The 20,000-nt window shown below is 35.6% G+C and overlaps 2 protein-coding genes across 4 annotated transcripts in view; one reads left to right on the top strand and one right to left on the bottom strand.

Annotated features, from left to right (window-relative positions):
- The window catches only part of LOC144978595 (uncharacterized), a 57,471-nt gene extending 41,513 nt beyond the window's left edge, over positions 1-15,958 (bottom strand). The window contains exons 1-3 of one of the 2 annotated variants that reach the window (XM_078924870.1): positions 15,607-15,958; positions 14,269-14,304; positions 12,563-12,717 (exon numbers count right to left, since the gene is read on the bottom strand). In XM_078924870.1, coding sequence (XP_078780996.1) covers positions 12,563-12,636 — 74 coding nt within the window. In that variant the 5' untranslated portion in view covers positions 12,637-12,717; positions 14,269-14,304; positions 15,607-15,958. The remainder of the gene's footprint in view (positions 1-12,562; positions 12,718-14,268; positions 14,305-15,606) is intronic. The other variant, XM_078924871.1, reaches the window with a different exon arrangement.
- A 513-nt stretch (positions 15,959-16,471) lies between these two features.
- The window catches only part of LOC144978596 (one cut domain family member 2-like), a 46,400-nt gene continuing 42,871 nt past the window's right edge, over positions 16,472-20,000 (top strand). For both annotated transcript variants that reach the window (XM_078924874.1, XM_078924873.1), the window contains exon 1: positions 16,472-17,656. In XM_078924874.1, coding sequence (XP_078781000.1) covers positions 16,609-17,656 — 1,048 coding nt within the window. In that variant the 5' untranslated portion in view covers positions 16,472-16,608. The remainder of the gene's footprint in view (positions 17,657-20,000) is intronic.

Below are 20,000 nucleotides of genomic sequence, written 5' to 3'. Positions count from 1 at the left end.
TGCAAAGAAGAAAAAAAAAAAATTTTTTTTTTCAAAAGGCAATAAAAAAAAAAAGATTTTTTTTCCCTTTCAATTTGATAGCTCGTGTAGAACGTGAAAGCTATTTAACCAAGAATATTTTCTTTTTTACTATCCCATTGTCTTCCTTTTTACTGGCGCTGATATGACCTTAAATTTGTTGCAAGCGCCGTTAACCTTTAACAAATACCTGTCTCTTTCATGAACTATTTATGGTTTTTTAGGAAAATTAACCGCAAATTTTTGCACATTTTTTTTTATTTTGCACATTTTGCTGTTTTTAGCTTGAAAATTGGGATTTTGCTTGCAAAATTTGGGATATTTTTTTGAAAAAAAAACAAACCGCCATGTCAGTTCAATATAGATACCTCAACCCCACTTGACACAGGTGTGAATAAGTACCGACTATATACTAGGATAGAGGGGTCAAACTGTGAATAATTCGATGGTTCAAAGCATTGTAACGAGGAAATATCTATTTGTAAAAATAGATGTCTGATCATGGCAGGGAGAGAAAATGAGAAGGGACCGGGAGTACGTACGGAAGGGGGGTTCTCGAACATGTCAACAGTGATAAGTTTGGATTACTACTCATCAAACATACGAGAGAATTGTTGGATGAAGCTTGTTTTGACGAGATAAGTTTTAAAACAGACATATACAGACCTGGCACACAACAACAAATAAAAAAAGTCTGAATATGGGTGGGGGGGGGGGGCAGAGAAACCTGCTATAAAGTCCTTGCACGGCCAATTTTAGATTATAGCTGGCAGTTTAATGAGCAAAGCAGTGGAAGTCAAAGTATGACCCACCTCACCCATATGTATGTTATGATTGGAAATTGCCATTCGCGTTTAGGGGGGGGGGGGGGGGGGGGGTCAGTAAAAGATGCACAACTTTGTATTATTTTCGTCTTTCAATCTCGTTTTCACTGCTGCCAAATAACGAAATATCCATCTAAAATTTCAGGAGTTATGTGGAGCTAAAATTTGGCAAATCTTCAAATGCATTTATCTTTTTATTTACAGCGTGTGTTTTTAAAATAAAAACGCTTGTTGTGAGAACGATATTTAAACTTTATTCATGCCAAATTTCAGGACATTATATCCTAGGTGCAGACACTTTTTAAGTCCCCGCCGAAATGTCATGTATTCAGTATCTTCTCATTATGGCTGTCCCAACCATCAGCTACGAACTTTTCTACCATAAAAAAGGAATGCTCATACGGAGCAAATCTGCTTTTTACGGAACAGTTACCAGCTATGCGATATCGATACTCATCGATATATCTTAATTTGGTTATGTATTATTTTAAATTTAGTCCATAATGTTATCAATATTATCCTGTACTATTTTTAATACACACTTTTTAATACATCTTGTGGCGCCCTATAGTGTTTGTTTAATTTATCTCCATATTACCTATTGTTTGTTTACTTTTCCTGTTTCCTACTTCCGATTGGAGTAACAGTCTTTAATCTTTCACTAGCCGTCGGCATTACTTTCTTTTTAATTAAATAAGACCGTAGCATTTACACATCTTACATTGGCGACCCCAATGTGATGGACAGGCAAATTTTGTTAGATTTAGCAGAGGCTATCAAAACCACAGTTTCCCTGCCTACAGTGAACGCAGTATCGTTCAAGATTCCTCCTTTCTGGACGATAAATGCATCAGCCTGGTTCCTTCGCCTGGAGGCTACATTCGGCACACACTGTCCTCCCACTATAAACGACAAGACCAAATTTTTTCATGTGTTACAACTACTTGATTCAAGCCCTCACGAAAAGATCAGACAGTTATAGATAGAAACGCTTATAGTCTGGTTAATACAGTTTAGTGAGAATGTCTCACAAACATGGGTGGCAAAAAACAATAACAAAGGCCTGAGTGACGTCATCTTCGTTCTATCTATAGAGCGCCTCCCTGTGAGTAATTGTTATGAAACATTAAAAGAGCCCCATTTGGACATGTATGAAGAAACACAACTGCAGAAGAATTTTTCTTTGCTTCAGATGTTTGGGTTGGGTGATCGCAGACCAACAGAACCCCTGCAGTGCATACAATCAATAGATTCAGAACCCCACACCTTATTCTGTGCTCCTTTCATCAGTCAATTACCTCCAGAAGTCAAGCATATTTTGGCACAAATAAACGACACCAATCTAGATGAAATAGCCAAAACAGCCGACCACATAGTTGAAGTAGACATGATCAACTCCTCATCTACACAAATCCAGGGCCCAGATAATGGTACAGAAGGATCTAATGAGGTCACGGAGACAGAAGCAAATGCAGTTGAATGACGTAAACATCACAGACATTGCATGCCAAAGAGTATACAGCAACCCTCAAACTCCAGTTTCAGCCTGAGTCGTTACCACTCAAAACTCGCAACCAAGCTCGACATTGTGAGAGATCAGTCAACAGTCAAACCTGTGCAATGGCACCTTCAACCACTCAGGGAAACATTATGGCCAGCCATTAATTAGGGACTTAGCTGGCCCTAATGAAGCCCCGACTGTAAATTCAATTAATGCGGGCACAATTTTGGTGAACAATTTTTTTGTGTGGAAAGACCTACAAAGCAAAATATTGTTCTAAAATTGGACATACATGGTGTGAATCATCGCACCCCGACTGCTGGCCAACCTGTGCATTGTCTGGGTCAAGAAAAATGTCTGGCCGCTAAAGCAGAATTTGGCTAATTGGAACACCTTGGCATAGTTACTCACTCTTCATCTTCATGGTCATCTCCAGTATGTAATCGTAGACTAAAGAGTTCTACAAAAGATGATCGATATCCTTTCCCGAACATACAAGATTTGAACGCAATATTTTCAAAAATTGACCTCATACAAGGATACAACCAGATACCAATTGCAGAGGAAGATATACCAAAACTGCAGTCATAATACCATTCGGACTCTATGAATACTTCAAAATGCCATTCAGTTTAAAGAATGCGGCCCAAGACGGATGGTATTTTGCATGATGTGGATTGTTTTGTATATCACGACGAATATGGTTTCTAGTGCCACCCCCGAAGCACATGAAAGCAACCTCTATGGACAATGTTATCAACTAGTGGTTAATGTCAAAAAATGCTTGGACAATCATCTATACAGTTCCATCTGCTGGCATCAAGCCATTAGAGGAAAGAGTGATCGCCATCATAAACTTCCCTAAACCCAAAAGTAGAAAAGAGTTGAGCATTTCCTTGAGATGATGAACTTTTGTCACCGATTCTTACCAAATGTTGCCAGTAATTTTATCACACTGACAGAATCTTTAAAAGGGAATTAGAATAGGCTGCTTTGGATAAATGAGCATCAGTCTGCTTTCAAAATGCATGCTTTCTTCTGTGGTGATGCTTCACCATCCCAGCATCGATGGACCAACTTGATATTCAGCAGATGCATCTGATTTGGTAATAGGTGCCAAACTCGCTCAACTCTTCCAGGGCAACGTGACCCAGCGGTACGGTCTTTGCTTCATACCTGAAAGGTACCGAGTTCGATCACCAAACCCTAGCTCAATTTACGGCGCTGCACTACGGCTGATGCCTGGGTTATTCCACTCTTCCCTTGGAATATACCCTAGAGACAAATTTCCACTATGGGATGAATAAAGAGAATATTATCTTTTTTTTATTTGGATGCACATCTCATCTTTTTCAAGGAAGCTGACACCCACACAACGGCACTTTCAACTTTCGATTGTGAATTACTTGCTATCCATAGTGCAATAAAGCATTTCCAATAATTTGTAGAAGGAAGATCCTTCTCTGTCGCAACCAACCACAAACCCCTGACTCATGCACTGAATATCCTTTCAGACATCTCCATGACAAGAACTTCAACTCTCATACTTCAGATATTAGATATGTCAAAGGATCTGAAAACACTGTACTCAATACGTTATACGAGTTCCAACAATCTGGAGCCATCCATTTCATCTGTGGCATATGTTCCTGTCATTGATTTTGTTCAATTATCAGCAGCACAACGTAACAACCCTCAGTTAGCCAACCTACAGTCTAACCCAGGATCATTAAAGCTCCGGGAAATGCAAATAATAGGAGTCCAGACACTGTGTGACATTTCCACCAATCACCCTTGCCTAGTGGTACCTCCTAACTGGACAAAAACTATTTGTGACACATTCCATAATCTTTGCCACTCCCGGACTAAAGTCAACAATCTAAACCATCTCGTCTCGTTATGTCTGACCAGGCCTAAAAAGGGACATAAGAAACATGGTCAAATCTTGCCAAGTCATGGCGATTTCCATGTAAATTTGTGGGCATGCCTCCTCTATCAGAGAACTGTGTTTATCTCCTGACAATGGTTGTCTGATAAACTCCTAATGCTGAGTCGATCACATGTGCGAGAGCCCTACTTTGAACTTGGATTTCTCGATTTGGAGTTCCAGATTCAATTAGGACCAAGGCAGACAGTTTACGAGTGAACTGTAGAGCCAATTGAATCAAGTGTTAGGCATCAGCCCGAAGATCACAATCGCTTACCATCCTCAAACTAACGGTATGATGGAGTGATTTTATTGTGGCCAAAAGGCTTCTCAACACCCCAAATTGGATGGATGAGCAACCGATCATTTTACTCAGCATACGAATGACCTGAAAGGAGGATCTGAATGTACCCCCAGTCATGTTTACTTACGGAACTAATGTTCGTGTGCCAGGGGATTTCCTTCCCCATCCTCATAAAGATGCAATGTAACAAAATCATAAAAATCATGGATTCTTTATCAAATCGACCTATTTATGTCTTTATAGAAGAGAAGGATATATATTGCCAATGAAAAAAGGATTTAATATTGAATATAAGGAATTCGTCGGAGAATTGATTTACCAATATTGGATTGTAACAACTCAGCCTGCATTTTGAGATTAAATATTTGCAACACACAAAAAATTTAAGGTGAGCGATTTTAGTAATTGCTTTAGATTAATTTGCTGGAAAATTGTTTTAGTTCTTCTGGATCATTAACAATAAGTACAATAATAATTATACAAATTTAGTTTAATTTAGATCAAAATATGCTCTGTTTGTTTGTTTGTTTTTAAGGGTTGCAACACATTAAGGTCATATCAGCGCCAGTAAAAAGGAAGAAAATGGGATAGTAAAAAGTTCTAGAATTACAATTACAGCACACAAGAAAAGGCAAGACAAAAGGGAATTAGTTCAAATAGGAAACAGATGTAGATTCCAAGAGCACACCATCAAAGTACTTAGTTTGAGATCACCTAGACACCAGCATAAGATCCCACTAAGAGGAACACACCCAAATGGTTACAAATCATATGTTAAAAATAAAAAATAACAATACATGACAGAGAGATGATTTACAAGGAAAAAAATATCATCTCCCAAAACTATAACTATACATTCAACTGTTTCCCTCCCAGTCAAGGTCAGGACAAAACCAAGTAATCTCATTCCGAGACAAAGACAGAAAGCAATTGAAAAACAGGTACAGGGGGATAGAAGACACAGCAAGTACCTCCCTGCCCACTATGGGAGGTCGGAACCCCACCCAGAAATATGCTCTGTCTCTATATCACTATAATATATTCTCTTCTATAGCTCTTTCACGAATGGGACTTGTCATAATCAGACAACTTTTCTGACATCGCTCTCACAGCATGCAGTGTTACACTTGTATTGGTTAAACACAATCAACCAATCATCAAATACTATATTTGTTACTTGTAGCCCAGTGGTTAAAGATCTACAAATAAGACTCAAGTATCTTTAATAAAAAATAATTGTAAAACATTGTAAAAACAAAGGTAAAAAGTTGAGCACCTCTTATAGTTGTAACAGATTAATATCATCTCTCTATTACCAGATGACATTTATAAAGTAAACATGAGGATTGATTGAAGAATGGTTAGGAGAAATATATGGATAAGGGAAAGATAGAGTGGGAAAAGAAAGATTGAAAGAGAGGGAGAGTGAAAAAGAGAGAGAGAGAAAGAGAGTGAGAGAGAGAGAGAGAGAGAGAGAGAGAGAGAGAGAGAGAGAGAGAGAGAGAGAAAGAGAGAGAGGTTTAATTGATGGGGCTTGTTTTTCTAATTAGAAGGAGGTTATAATAATTATCTTTTCAAACAGACCTATAACCGTACTACTACTCGACTACTTACAAATAAAATCTAGACTAATTTACCCCCTCCCCACCCCATTCCTTATCGACCATCAATTGCCTAGTCTCATTTTTGACATCTGACTCCAGTTTGTCTAGACTGACGCCATAACAATGGGAGTGTCACCAAAATTCATGCAACTGAGCCTGAGCAAAGGTGTCAAAATATCACACAAGACACAAGACATGGCGGTGATTTTTTCACGGATCCACCACTTGACTCGGAGCTATTCTCAGAGGAAAATGTTTGACTCTGTAAAATCAGCTGAAAATTTTGGAGAATTCCGTTATCAGCAAAAGATTATCATCACTGCATAATATTCAGGTAGAACATTCACTGCTGCTCCAAAGTCAATCAGAAATGATACATGTTGTCACGCTACAAACATTTTACATTTTACCAGTGTTCTGGCATTCTTTAACACGTTGACCCACTCTGAGTCTGAATCACATATATATCTTCGTCATTCAGGCGGTTTACTCTCGATTTTTATTTGCAGGCTATAGCTAAATGGTTTTGTCTCTTACCATTTCGAACAAGTTTTTCCATAGGCAGGACATTTGCTCTTTACTAGAGGATGCATCTGGGTGCAAAATTTGCAGGTAGGTACTTTGTACCTAAATGTAAGTTGAGATGAAGATGGAGACGACTGTGTATAGGAAGGTTTGTGCTGAGACAGCACTCACAGTTTCGTGAGCTTTCTGGCTGAGGTGTTTGCATTTTCAGCAGCTTTACTGAAAATGTTTCTCGACTCTCACAACCCCCCTGAAAAATTACGATTATAATACCAGGGTCAAGCCCATTTGGGGGATCCAACAAGTAATCTCATTCCAAGGCAAATACAGAAAGCAACTCAACTTAGTGATATTAGAAATAGTAGTAATAGTATAAATATCGTCCTGAAATAAAAGAGTGCCCCGCCACTTTATCCTCAAAGCAGAGGAGGTGCAATCCATTGCAGTACAAGCAGTTGAGAATTATGAATCTCTTTTTGAGAAAAAGCTTACTGTGAAAAAATTGCAGTGTAATTCAGTGATGATACTCACAAAAAGTCAAAAAGGAGGAAAAGTCTCGGGAAAACGGAAAACTCACCTAGAACATTCTTGCACCACAGGAAAGTAGGCAGGATGACTTCTTTTGAGTACTTGAAGAGTACTAGTGTGTTTTGGGCCTCTTTCTAGGTGGGGGCCCAACCTGTTTGGATTGCTTCTTTATATGAAGCTTATAGGCTGTTTTAATTGCCTTCTCCCGGACTGCCTTTGCTTGCTTTTTTGTTTCCGCCTTTACAACTGCTTGATCAAACATTTGTCTTTTTCTTTCCTTTTCCTCTTTCTGTTTTTGCAACTCAGCATGATACTTGCTGCGAGATTTTTTAATCGAACGAATAAACATGGTCGATGAACACTTCCGCAGTGGCGCAGTGGCGATGAAGCCCTGCAGCTGGATCGTTCAATTTTAAAACGCCCGGAGTCCAGTAAAAGGAGGAAATTTTATATATATATATATATATATATATATATATATATATATATATATATATATATATATATATATATATATATATATATATATATATATATATTAAAAAGGAGGTATTTTTTAAAGATTTATTATATAAAAAAAAGGAAAAGGAGGAAATGAAGGAAATATCCGCGGATCGAGGATCTGAGGAGGAAAACCGAGGAAAGGAAAGAAAACCGCGAATTTCCGCGGATCCTCGGAAAAGTATCATCACTGGTAATTGTTTCACCTGTTCAGTGTAAAAATTTTCCTCCATTGGTCGTCACTCCGGACCGTTTATGAGGAGGTGAGACACAACCCGGAAAATCTAGTACCGGAAAAAACTGTACCCCTGAATTACGGGTTATCCCGGAAAAGTAGCATCCTTGCGTAACAGCCATGACGCTCACAGTCCACTAGTCTGGACATATGATGGATCCTTCCTGGTGATTGCCCAAACTGAGAAATAGTACGAGTTTCAATTGATAGATTAAAACCAACGTACTTAACCAAATCCGATCAATCCAATGGATCACTTCATAATACTATTCGCAACCGACATGTTCCGTGAGCAAAGGACACTATGTTTCTCCAACCAAGTCAGCTGCCTAAACCTGTAAATGAGCTGTACAAAAATTGGCTGAAAATTTTCGACAAACCACAGACATGATTTTTAAAATAAATGAAAGCAGTAAAAGAAAGGAAAGAGATGAGACAATGTATTACTATTACTTGTGCGGCTATGTGGTCTAGTGGTATGACACTCGCTTTCTAATCGGAAGGTCCTGGGTTCGAGCCTCGCTCGGCGCATAGTTGAGTCCTTGGAAAAGACTCTTTACTCACATTCTCTCACCGTACTCAGGCGTAAAATGAGAACCTGGTCGTTAACAGCGCTGTCTTTGTCAGAAAAATTGTAATATCGCCTAACACTAACAGGCGGCATGTCCCGTCCTACATGTTAAATGTTGCTGTTGAACAGGGACCCCTTGTAAAACGCTTTGAGCACATTTAGTGGATATTGCACTATATAAAAACTCAATTTCTTTCTTTCTTGTAGAAGAAACGCCAAAGAAGCAAGTCAGTTATATGATGACATTAAAAAGGTAATTCCAGCTATAGAATAAAGCTTAGGCTTTCCAAACAATTAAGTACAAGCACTTCTAAAATCATACCATAACCTTATGTTCGTACTTTAAACCTAACTTAAGAGCAATTATTTTTTCAGCAGTGACCAATATAATTAATTCCTCATATCTTTATTGATGCTCAAAAGCTCAAAACTTCGAGAAACAAACCCTGCACCCCATACATTGTGAATGAAAGCATATTCAAACTTTTTAAAATAAAAGAATGTATAAAAGTTAAAGGTCAATAACTATGCGACGAAATAAAATTAATATAAATAAGTATGGAGATGTTAATTTATTTATGGAGAAAATTTATCGACAGATCGGTGTAAAATCCAAAGATAGGAAAATGAAGTAATCGAAGTCAACAGTGACAGACAGTGAACAGCATGAATAGTTAGAGTGAAACACTGGCAGAAAACTAATTTGCGCAGGAATTAATTACTTACTATATTTGTGTCTTACAATTATCAATTAGGTACCCAATCAATCAGTATCAGTGAAGAAAAGGTCAATAAGTTTGTTTTCTGCATGTGGCGATCGAGATGTTTTTAGTTCTAGTAGCAATCGTATAACTTTCAATTTGAAGAAAGTGTCTATATAATGTACTTCCGGTGGTTGCATTTTACATTTTCATAATTTTACTTTCCACCATGTAAATGTGGTCAATTTTGGCTTGGACGAAAAAGTGAAATTTATTACTCAGTGACTCAGTTAAAGTTGATTATCTTTGGGATCACGACAGGTTGGAGAACGAAAAATAATTTCATGAACGCTGTGTAAAAATACACTGTTCAGATACGACAATTCTAAAAAAGGATCACTAAACCTTAGCAATATATCTACCGCATAAACGACCCATGAGCTAAATGTGGCACTCTGGAACATTCCTAATTATGTTACTTTCATTCGACTACATTGCACAAATTCTTTATTTCTTAATTTCTTTCCTTTTTTAAAAATTTACTTTGATGAATTGACTACTACTACAACTACTACTACTAACTACCAGGCATGGCAGAGTGGTGCAAGAACATGTGAGTTACAGAGAGAACTGTAAAGTATCTGGCCACTTCTTATATTTATATTGTTTACTTTTCCTGTTTCCTACTTCCGATTGGAGTAACAGATTACTTTCTTTTTAGTTAAGTAAGATCGTAACATTCACACATCCTACGACTTCTTTATTCCATGTATTAATAGTACATCATAGAGGGGAAACAATTCTCCTCGACTAGACGAACATTTTGGTGTACAACCTAATAATAATAAGTACTCCATATTGACTGTTTGAACCATTTTATATTAACTGCACAACCTTCCAATGGTAATTTTAAGGTAAAAACTATTCTGAAATTTGAGACTTTCAACTATCATAACTACATTTCTAATCAAGATAGAAACAAATTCCAACTGTTCTGTAATCAGTTGCTAGCTCTTTCATGTGATATTGGTTTCAAGTATAAGTATAAGAGTCACATCTAGATTTTTTTTGTTAAACTGCCTAATTACTATAAATTTATATTGCATTAGTTTGGGACCCCAAGGGTCCAAGAGTAAAAAGCAGATGGAACAGCTTGGGCTTGAGAAATTTTGAAACAGCACGTTGCTGGTTTGTTTTTAATTTTAACAGCTACGTGAGGACTGAAAGCATCAGTGAGATGTGCAAGAGCCTAAACTAGGGAGTTTAATAGAAATTCTAAATGTACCTCACACACTTGAAACCAATGTCATATGAAAGAGCTGGCAACACAGATTACAAAACAGTTTGAATTTTGTTTCTATCTTGATTAAAAATGTAGTTACGGCAGTTCAAAGTCTGAAATTTCAGACTAATTTTTACCCCAAAATTACCATTGCAAAGTTGTGACCGAAATCGCGTGATGTTAATAAAAAATGGTTAAAACAGTCAATATGGAGTTCTTATCATATATTGTATACCAAAATGTTCGTCTTATCGAGGACAATGCATTTATATTAATAAAGAGGAAGATAAACATTTCAAATTAACACATTATTATATAATATTACGCAAATGTTACATAATCAAAAACTCGGCTAGACGTAAGAAACAATTTGCTATATCACTTTTAGATTTATCCCCAATATCTCACTGAAACAATTGCATATAATTCCCCTCTTTGATTTAATACATAGAGAATAAAAAAGGGTTTGAGAGTATTTAAATGAAAAGATATAAACAATGTGTAATGACATAATGGGTTTATTTTTACCTATAGCAATTTAATTGCATATAAATAAAATGGTAGATTGGAAAAGTTCAAATAAATTGAAACGGATTCCCTATTATAATTCGAAGGAAAGTTCTGGCTTTTAATACTTTAAAAAATTCTGCTGAACCACTTTGGGCTTATTGCTATTATATCATTTGAACTGACTATTAATATACGTTTATCCCCCCTCCCCCTTCTCTCTCAATGTATGGGGGTGTCAAAATATATAACTAATAGAACTTCACTTACCATAATAATTATTAAGGCTAAGGCCTTTAGAATATGGATACAAATGATAAACATATCTAAACATATGGGAAAGAAACTTGATGACTTGATGGCAAAGTAAAATAAAATAAAATTAAAGCAATTGGTATTTTTAAAATATCGATATTATTAATATTGGATTTCACAAAGAGAAGAAATATACGAACTTTTAAAACAAAAACTATAAAATGCCCATAAATAAAGTTGGAAAGTATGTATTCAAAATAAAAACATAGTAAATAATAGTACTGAAAATATTATGGACTAAATTGAAAATAATACATAACTAAATTTAAAATAACGATATCGTCCGGCAGCCATGATGAGAAGATAATGTAAACATGACATTTCGGCGCAGAGTTAAAATGTGTCTGCGCATCGATATAGAGCCCTGAAATTTGGCATGAATAAAGTTTAGATGTTGTTCTAAAAACAAGCGTTTAAATTTTTAAAACACACACGGTAAATAAAAAAATAAATGCATTTGAAAATTGCCAAATTTTAACTTCATATAACTTCTGGAATTATTAATGGATTTTTCCTTTATTGGCACCATTTAAAAGGAAATTGAAAGACGAAAATAATGATACCAAAATATATGTGATATTCCTCTTTATAACGAAGTTATGCATCTTTATTTGCATCTTTAATTGAACCCCCCCAAAACGCGAACGGCAATTTCCAGTCACAACTTTCCTATGGGCGAGTTGGGTCAAAATTTGACTGCCACTGGTGCTGCTCACTAAACTGCCTACCTAAACTGGTCGCCATTACATGACAGACGTACCATCAATAAAGTAAAAAAAGAGTCCACTTTCTCTAACTCTAAGAAGAGTTAAGAAACCCGTCCTGACTGACACACTGACACAGTCACTGACTGTGCTGCGTGCTGTATTGTACGTAAGTTACTACCGCAAACTCGGGTACCCAAATAATTTTGGGGTTTTGGGAGGGGGGGGGGGGGGGGGGGGGGGGGGGGAAATGGGTTTTTTTTTTAATTCGGGAGGTTTGGGAGGGGGGGGGGAACTTTTATTTTTTTTTTAAAGTCCTAAACTCCCTACTGAAGACTTTAAAAAAAAAAAGTTTCCCCCCTCCCAAACCCCCAAAATTATTTGGGTCCCCGAGTTTGCGGTCTGTACACACAACTCCTAACACTAACAACGCGCCTTGTCTTTTCTTTTATGTAAAACAATCCATACTCAACATTGAGATTGCTAAAGAGTCTAAAACATTGACAAATCTTTACCTAAAATCGATGACAGCTACGTTTTCTCCGCAACTGATCATAAGCAAATCGCCGCATGTCTTCAAAAAGGACATTTTCGTTGTGAAAGAGCGTAAACGTACTTTCGTTTTCTCACAGTGGAGTTGACTTCAATAGGACTCTGTGATTGAAGAGCTCTTAAGACATAGACAAATATAAACAAATATATTTTGATCCATAAAATCTTTTAAAATGTTAATTTCTCGTATTTGAAAATAATTTACATCCATATAAAATAGCAATATTCATTTTTGGAGCAAATAGTATAATCAAAGATACAAACATAGAATGTTATAATTACTAAGCGATTGTGTGTTTACAAATTTGGTTTTGTAAAAACTATACTTATCTAAATCTTGCGAAATAATATAAATATAATATTAGCATAATTTATTTTCTTCTCACTCATAACTCATAATAATATTAAAATATTTTTCATAAAGAGCTGAATTACAAAACCACGGTTGATCGTCAGTTTGTTACCATACACGTTTTAGGATAGAAAAATAAAAAGAAAGCAGTCTACGGGAAAATGTATTAAAGAAACCGACTAAACGATTAAAGCAATTTTGGTGGATGTGGAAGATGGCATAACGATTCTTTTTTTTTTTTTTTTTTTAAATAATAATAACAGTAAACAAAATATACAAACAAATAAATAATAAATAAATAAATAAATAGAGACAAATATTTATTTATATAGCGTAGGCGATGTGTGCCTAGAGCGTAGGCCTAAGCTATAGCTATTATCAAGGATTTATTATCGTGCTCTTGCTTTCTTCTTCTTTCAATACAAGTATTATTTTTTCTTGTGGTTGCTTCCATTTAAAATAAACTAGGTCCATTCTACCATTCATATAACACGTTTTGTTATGAATGCAACATGACTTAACACGAATGATAGCCCTGAAATGTCGAAACAGGACGTGAACAAAATATATACCGAATTATGATTCAGTACTTATTATTATCATTATCGGCATCATCATCACCATCACCCTCATCACCATCACCGTAATCGCCGCCGTCGTCGTCGTCGTCGTCGTCGTCGTCGTCATCATCATCATCATCATCCTCAGCATCATGATCATAATCCTCCTCCTCCTCCTCCGCCTCCTCCTCCTCATCATCATCATCATCATCATCATCATCATCATCATCATCATCATCATCATCATCGTCGTCGTCGTCGTCGTCGTCATTATCATTATTATTATTATTATCATCATCATCATCGTCATCATCATCATCATCATCATCATCATCATCATCATCATCATCATCATCATCATCATCATCATCATCATCATCGTTATTATTATTATTATTATTATTATTATTATTATTATTATTATTATTATTATTATTATTATTATTATTATTATTATTATCATTATAATTATTATCATCATCATCATCATCAACATCACCATCATCATCATCATCATCATCATCGTCATCATTATTATTATTATTATATTATTATTATTATTGTTATCATCATCATCATCATCATCATCATCATCATCATCATCATCATTATTATTATTATTATTATTATTTTAAATACTACTTTAAAATACGAGTTATTATTCATTCTAAACTAGATCTAGGCCAGTATTTTACCCCATAGATGGCTGTACACCGGCCGATAATAATATACCAGCCAGTCAAGATTTTTCACTTACATTTTAATCAACTCTCTCCCAAGCCATTAGGGGAATCTGCAATAAAAATAGATTGTAAAACAATCTATGCCACATGCAAAACGTCTGTATCGATTTTGAGAATTTTGTAAACAAAGACAGGAGTTATTGATTGATGGAATTTCTCGGCATTATAAAGCCCCGTTATTAACGAATGCAACAAGACGTAGCGTGCAAACATAGTCAAAGGTTGAGGAATATTCCACGCATTATATTTTTATTTTCTATCCTTCATTCTCTCTAGCAGTTCACTTTTTTATTTTATTTGGGTTCAATAAAGTAAATTGTTTTGTTTTATCAGTTTTCAATTCATACGAGATTTTAAAATTGATTGATCGTTTGTTGTTTTGTTTTTTTCCTTTGTTTAATTATTCATTCATTCGGTTTCCTATATAATTTTTAACTTTTTAAAAATTTCATACATTAATTTTTTCAAGTATTTATCAAATTAATTATGTATTCGTCCTTTTTATTTCTTTCCCAATGTGTTCCCTTATTTTCTTTCTTATTAACCTATTCAGTTAATTATTTAACCATTTAATTTGATATCTTTGTCTCGTTAATCTCTGCAATTTGTCACGGTAAAAAACGCCTTTCCGTGAACAAAGAAAATGAAATAAAAACGTCCAAAACATTGACATTTCATTGTAAGCCCACCCCATCCCATTCCCAACCTCCCATCACGACTTTCATCGAAATGTCTTCTGCTAAACATTATAGGTCAATAAGGATAATTGTAAATAATTACCACCTTGTTTGTATTGATCTTAATCTTATACAAAGATTATATCGATGTCGCACTGTATCATCATCATCATCATCATAATCATCATCATCATCATCATCATCATCATCATCATCATCATCATCATCATCATCATCATCATCATCTTCATTATCGTTAGCATCATCATTATCGTCGTCGTCGTTATCATAAATATTATCATCATCTTCATCGTCGTCATCATCATCATCGTCACTAACATCATCACTACCACCACCACCACCACCACCACCCCACCACCACCACCACCACCACCATCATCATCATCATCATCATCATCATCATCATCATCATCATCATCATCATCATCATCATCATCATCGTCATCACCATCATTATGTGGTTGTTTGCAGTATTAGTGGCACGATACGAATGCAGAATGTCCTGATTTTAAGTTTATAATATAGACGTCTAGAGTGAATATCAAAGCGTACAACCATGAAGACTTTGTAAGAAACGTTTGAGTATTATAGTTGGTAAATCATAACGATGTTAATAATATCAATGTAAAAAAAATAATTACTTAATGTACTTACAAATGGAGACTTGGTACTGTCTTTACACTGTCGTCATGTCCTGTTCAAACATTGATACTTATAGCAGTCAGAGTGGTGTATCAAACAAAATGTGCGCATCAAACAAACATGATATAGGGCATAGTTTGAACAATTCATGATATATCCAATGGTAATATTTAACTATATACCGAAAACCTTGGTCGGAAGTTGTATAGAGATCAATCTTACAATAAATAACAACAACGTATTTTGATCCAATTTCAATAAATCTAAAAACAATTTTTAAATAAAATGACAGAGAAAAAAGCGCAGTTCACACAAGTTTCGCTCGTTCACATTTTCCATCCGTGTGGACAGTGGGTGCGAGTCTGGAAAGGAGCGGAAGATGCTATCTGTTTTTACTGCTGGAGATATTGAACAATTTCTCTGATGAAATCGAAAATCATTGAAGCTGTTTTCAGACTTGTTAAACTTGTCAAATTTCGCCGCAGAAATTCGATAAAGATTGATTGTGGGCAGTCCGAAGACCCGGACGCCAACCGTCAGCGGAAAACGGGGTTTTTTGTGGACAGCGGGTGTTCATATTTGGGGTATATTTGTCATATAAAGTATGTAAGGGAAGAAGGAGGGAGAACTAAATACTTGGATTTTTTTTTCAGGGTAATGCGTTATTGGGAAAATAACAAGTGTTTTGTCTGAGCATCTTGAAGAACTAAAACCCTCTTCCGCGAAAACATAATAATATGTGGACCCTTCGCGACATTGCGAACTCCGTGTCTTCGCGGATTTATTCACGCATGCGCTGTGCGAAATATCGCTCCTGCGCATTGTGTTCTGCGCAGGTCGTTGGGTGACAGCTGTCCAAACATGGAGGCTTGCCGAGGTTTCACTGTGCCTGTTCCCAAGCGTACGTAATAGCCTTCAAAAAATCGAACGAACCAACCAGCAAAGCTGTACTAGAGGTTAGAAGAAATTGACAGTTTATCATTCTATATTGTTCGATCGTTTTTGCTTGTAGGAATGACGATGGAAAACATAGGCGAGCTCCCGGCTGATCAACAAATCAACGGTGATTCGTCTAACGGTACGGCCACACAGAGCCAACCCTCACCACAAGAATCGGATTACGTGAATCCTCAAGAAGAACTCGAAACGACCATCACACGTTCGGAAGCTATTCCGGTCAGTGTGAGCACTATGATCGACTCGAGTGAGTTTCGTTCCCAAATGGGAGATGTGACTTATCATACACTCAACGGTAGGATGAGCCCTAGTTACAGCCCAAACAACTATGCCACTTTGACACCCTTACAGCCACTTCCTCCCATTTCAACGGTTTCGGACAAATTCAGTCATGTTAATGTTACAGGACCTAATGTCAGTGGAAGTTTCACTTTAATGCCCCAAAACAACAGTTTGGGTGCTGGAATTATGGATATGACCGCCTACGGACACCGATATGAAAAACTCGGAATTGGGGTGAGTATGAACATGGGCCCTGCTTTGGGGTCGACTGCTATGACTATGATGTCCACTAACAACATAAATTACCAACAAAGCCTAGGCTCCTACGGTTACACACATCCCAATGGTCTTGCATCCCCAAAATCTGAGCCTAAAATGGCTTCACCTAACAGTTATGTGGAATCTTACGCTGCGTCCCCAATGCGAATGGTGGACCACAACGCTGGACGATTACATTCTCCTAATTCTATGATGGTTTCAATGAACGGAATTCACAACGCACCAACTCCATCTCCACACAGTGAAAGTCCGCAGAGAGATCGTCCAGGAACATCTTTGGATTTACAGAACAAACAACACGAAATCGAAGAGATCAACACAAAAGAACTTGCCCAGCGAATAAGCAGTGAATTAAAACGATACAGCATCCCTCAGGCAGTTTTTGCCCAAAGGGTCCTGTGTCGTAGCCAAGGAACTCTTAGTGACCTTTTACGAAATCCTAAACCTTGGAGCAAACTTAAATCAGGAAGGGAAACTTTTCGTCGTATGTGGAAATGGTTACAGGAACCCGAATTTCAAAGGATGTCTGCTCTTCGACTGGCAGGTAAGCTTTTTGTTTTTAAATCTATTTTGTTCTCACCCTTCTTCATTATTTTCAGTTTCAGTTCAATGGCAAAGCAGTTGTTTTAGTTCAAAGACTTAAGTTTTATTTTATTTCTTATTTTTCTTTTTACTGTTCTAATTCTGTTTTCTGTTTGATTTTGGGTGTTCAACGCATTTCTTTATTAATTTCGCTATTTTTCACTTATGTATTTGGTTATTTGTGTTTTCATAGAAATCTCATGCACCCTTTTATTTATGTAAGAGGTTCATTTCCAAAAAAATTACAAGTTATGTTTAGCAGTGGTCATCACCATATATATATTTCGGAAACGTAATGTCACAAAGACAATTTTAGTTGAAGGTTTCAGTTTTAACGTCTTCTTTTCCTTGTGTCTTTTGTTTCTAATGTTTATATGTTCAATTTATGAAGAAAATCTCGAAGTAAAAAAAATTAACGCTTTTTTTATATAACTTTAAACATGATTTATTATATCATGTTGGTATGCTATATAGTTTTGACTGACATGTTCTTTTATACTGACACAAATGCCTTTTTTGTTTTTTTATTTCATGGATTTCTGATTTTTAGAGAAAGATTCGCGTTCCCTAATACTAAAACATGTATTATTTTCTCCTATATGATTTTAATAATCATAGATCATCACAATGGCTGTTGTGAATTCTTAAGTAAATATAAAACAACAACAACAAAATCAAATCAATATCCTCGGCATTGAGAGTTCAAACAAAAAAAATTAAAAGGAAAGAGATCAATTACAATCTTCGAAAGCTTATGGCCCGTTAATAGATTTTAAAAAGTTGAAATAATTGCATTGTCTTCATGAAAAAAAATTAGAGAAGACATTTAAAAATATATTACGTCCGGACTAATCAATTGATTAAAAAGAAACTTTACATTCATTTGAAACAGAGTTGATTTATTACCCCAACTTATAGATAGTCTCATATTCATGTAATGAAAAACAAAACTTTGTGGAAAGGCGAGAAAGTTATGGCTAAGAAATTTTTATCAAGTATTGATTGAAAACTTCATTGTTTACTTTTTAAAAAATTGCAAATATAAATTCAGCAACTTTTTTAAAAAAGCTTAGGCAGTTTTTCATCTCATTTAATAACCTCCAATAAGACGATGAAACAGGCAGAATTTATACTCAATGTTTTGAATTATACAAAAGTTAAGATTTTCAAATTACAGTCAATACGAATTTATTCGTTTCATTCTTTAACTTTAAGTGGGTTTTTTTTTTTTTTGATAATTTTTTTTTTCTTTTTAGCCATAAAGAAATGTTTTCAATTGTTTAGTTGACCATATCAAAGCTTTAAAATTACTTTATTAGAAATGATGAGTATTTCCTTCCATATGATATTATAGTTTTGAATCCCCCCCGTTGTGTCGAGTATTGAGTTTTCGTATTATTAACATCAATTTAATTTTGTAACAGTCTTTTCGGAACTTATATTTTAGTGGCTTCATTTTGATTCATCCCCCAATTGATTCCAAACCCATTGATTTCAATTTTTTTTTTTCAAAATCTGCTTTGGGTTGGGAAGACATTCATCGATATGTTAGGTAGTAACTGTAATCAAACAATGACAGGAGTAGAAACAGACGTTGTGATCCAATGCTTTTCTTGTTTTAATCATCTTTAAAAAAAAAAAAGAAACAGTGCAAAACAAAACAAGCAATTGAACATTATAACAAACAATCCATATTTTTCTTCATTTAATAATGATGTTATATTTTGTGTGAGGTTGTCATATAGGCATAGATAATTAAGTAATCTCCGGCTCCATAATATTCAGAGCTCTTTGGGACCATATTATTATTATTTACTTTTTTATTTATTTATTTTTTTTAAAGGAACATGACATATTTTTTCTCCCGTATATTCAATTTCAAGTATGTTGTTCAACGTCTATTTTCATTGGTAAAAAGAGATGAGGTGTGTTTATAGCAGATGTACTGTGTGAGTGAATGAATGACACTCACTAAGGTGTTATGCAATCAAACTTCAAACCACTTACAAGTGCCATCTTTGCCATTGTATTGTTTGAATATGAGATGTTGTGGGTAGCGGTCATGTGTGTCATCAGCATTTAATTTCTGGCGTGTAGTGGTTTTAGTTATGTATCCAATGTGGAGTTGTGAGATACGCCAATGCTGTCTTTATGACATAACCCATCAAGGTTTTGTTATTTCTTTAAAAAAGACCATCTCATTGCACAAGAGGCACCACATACATGCTTAGCTTGGCTATAACCCCTGATACGTATGTTATAAAACAGTAGTCTATTGCTGCGTACTTTATTTTTCATAATATCGT

The sequence above is a fragment of the Berghia stephanieae genome, chromosome 8 (genome assembly GCF_034508935.2).
Source record: "Berghia stephanieae isolate SIO BIC M18660-M18661 chromosome 8, UCSD_Bste_1.3, whole genome shotgun sequence".
NCBI classification, from domain to species: domain Eukaryota; kingdom Metazoa; phylum Mollusca; class Gastropoda; order Nudibranchia; family Aeolidiidae; genus Berghia; species Berghia stephanieae.
Note: the sequence above shows the minus strand (reverse complement) of the source record. Positions and strands in the feature narration are given on the sequence as shown.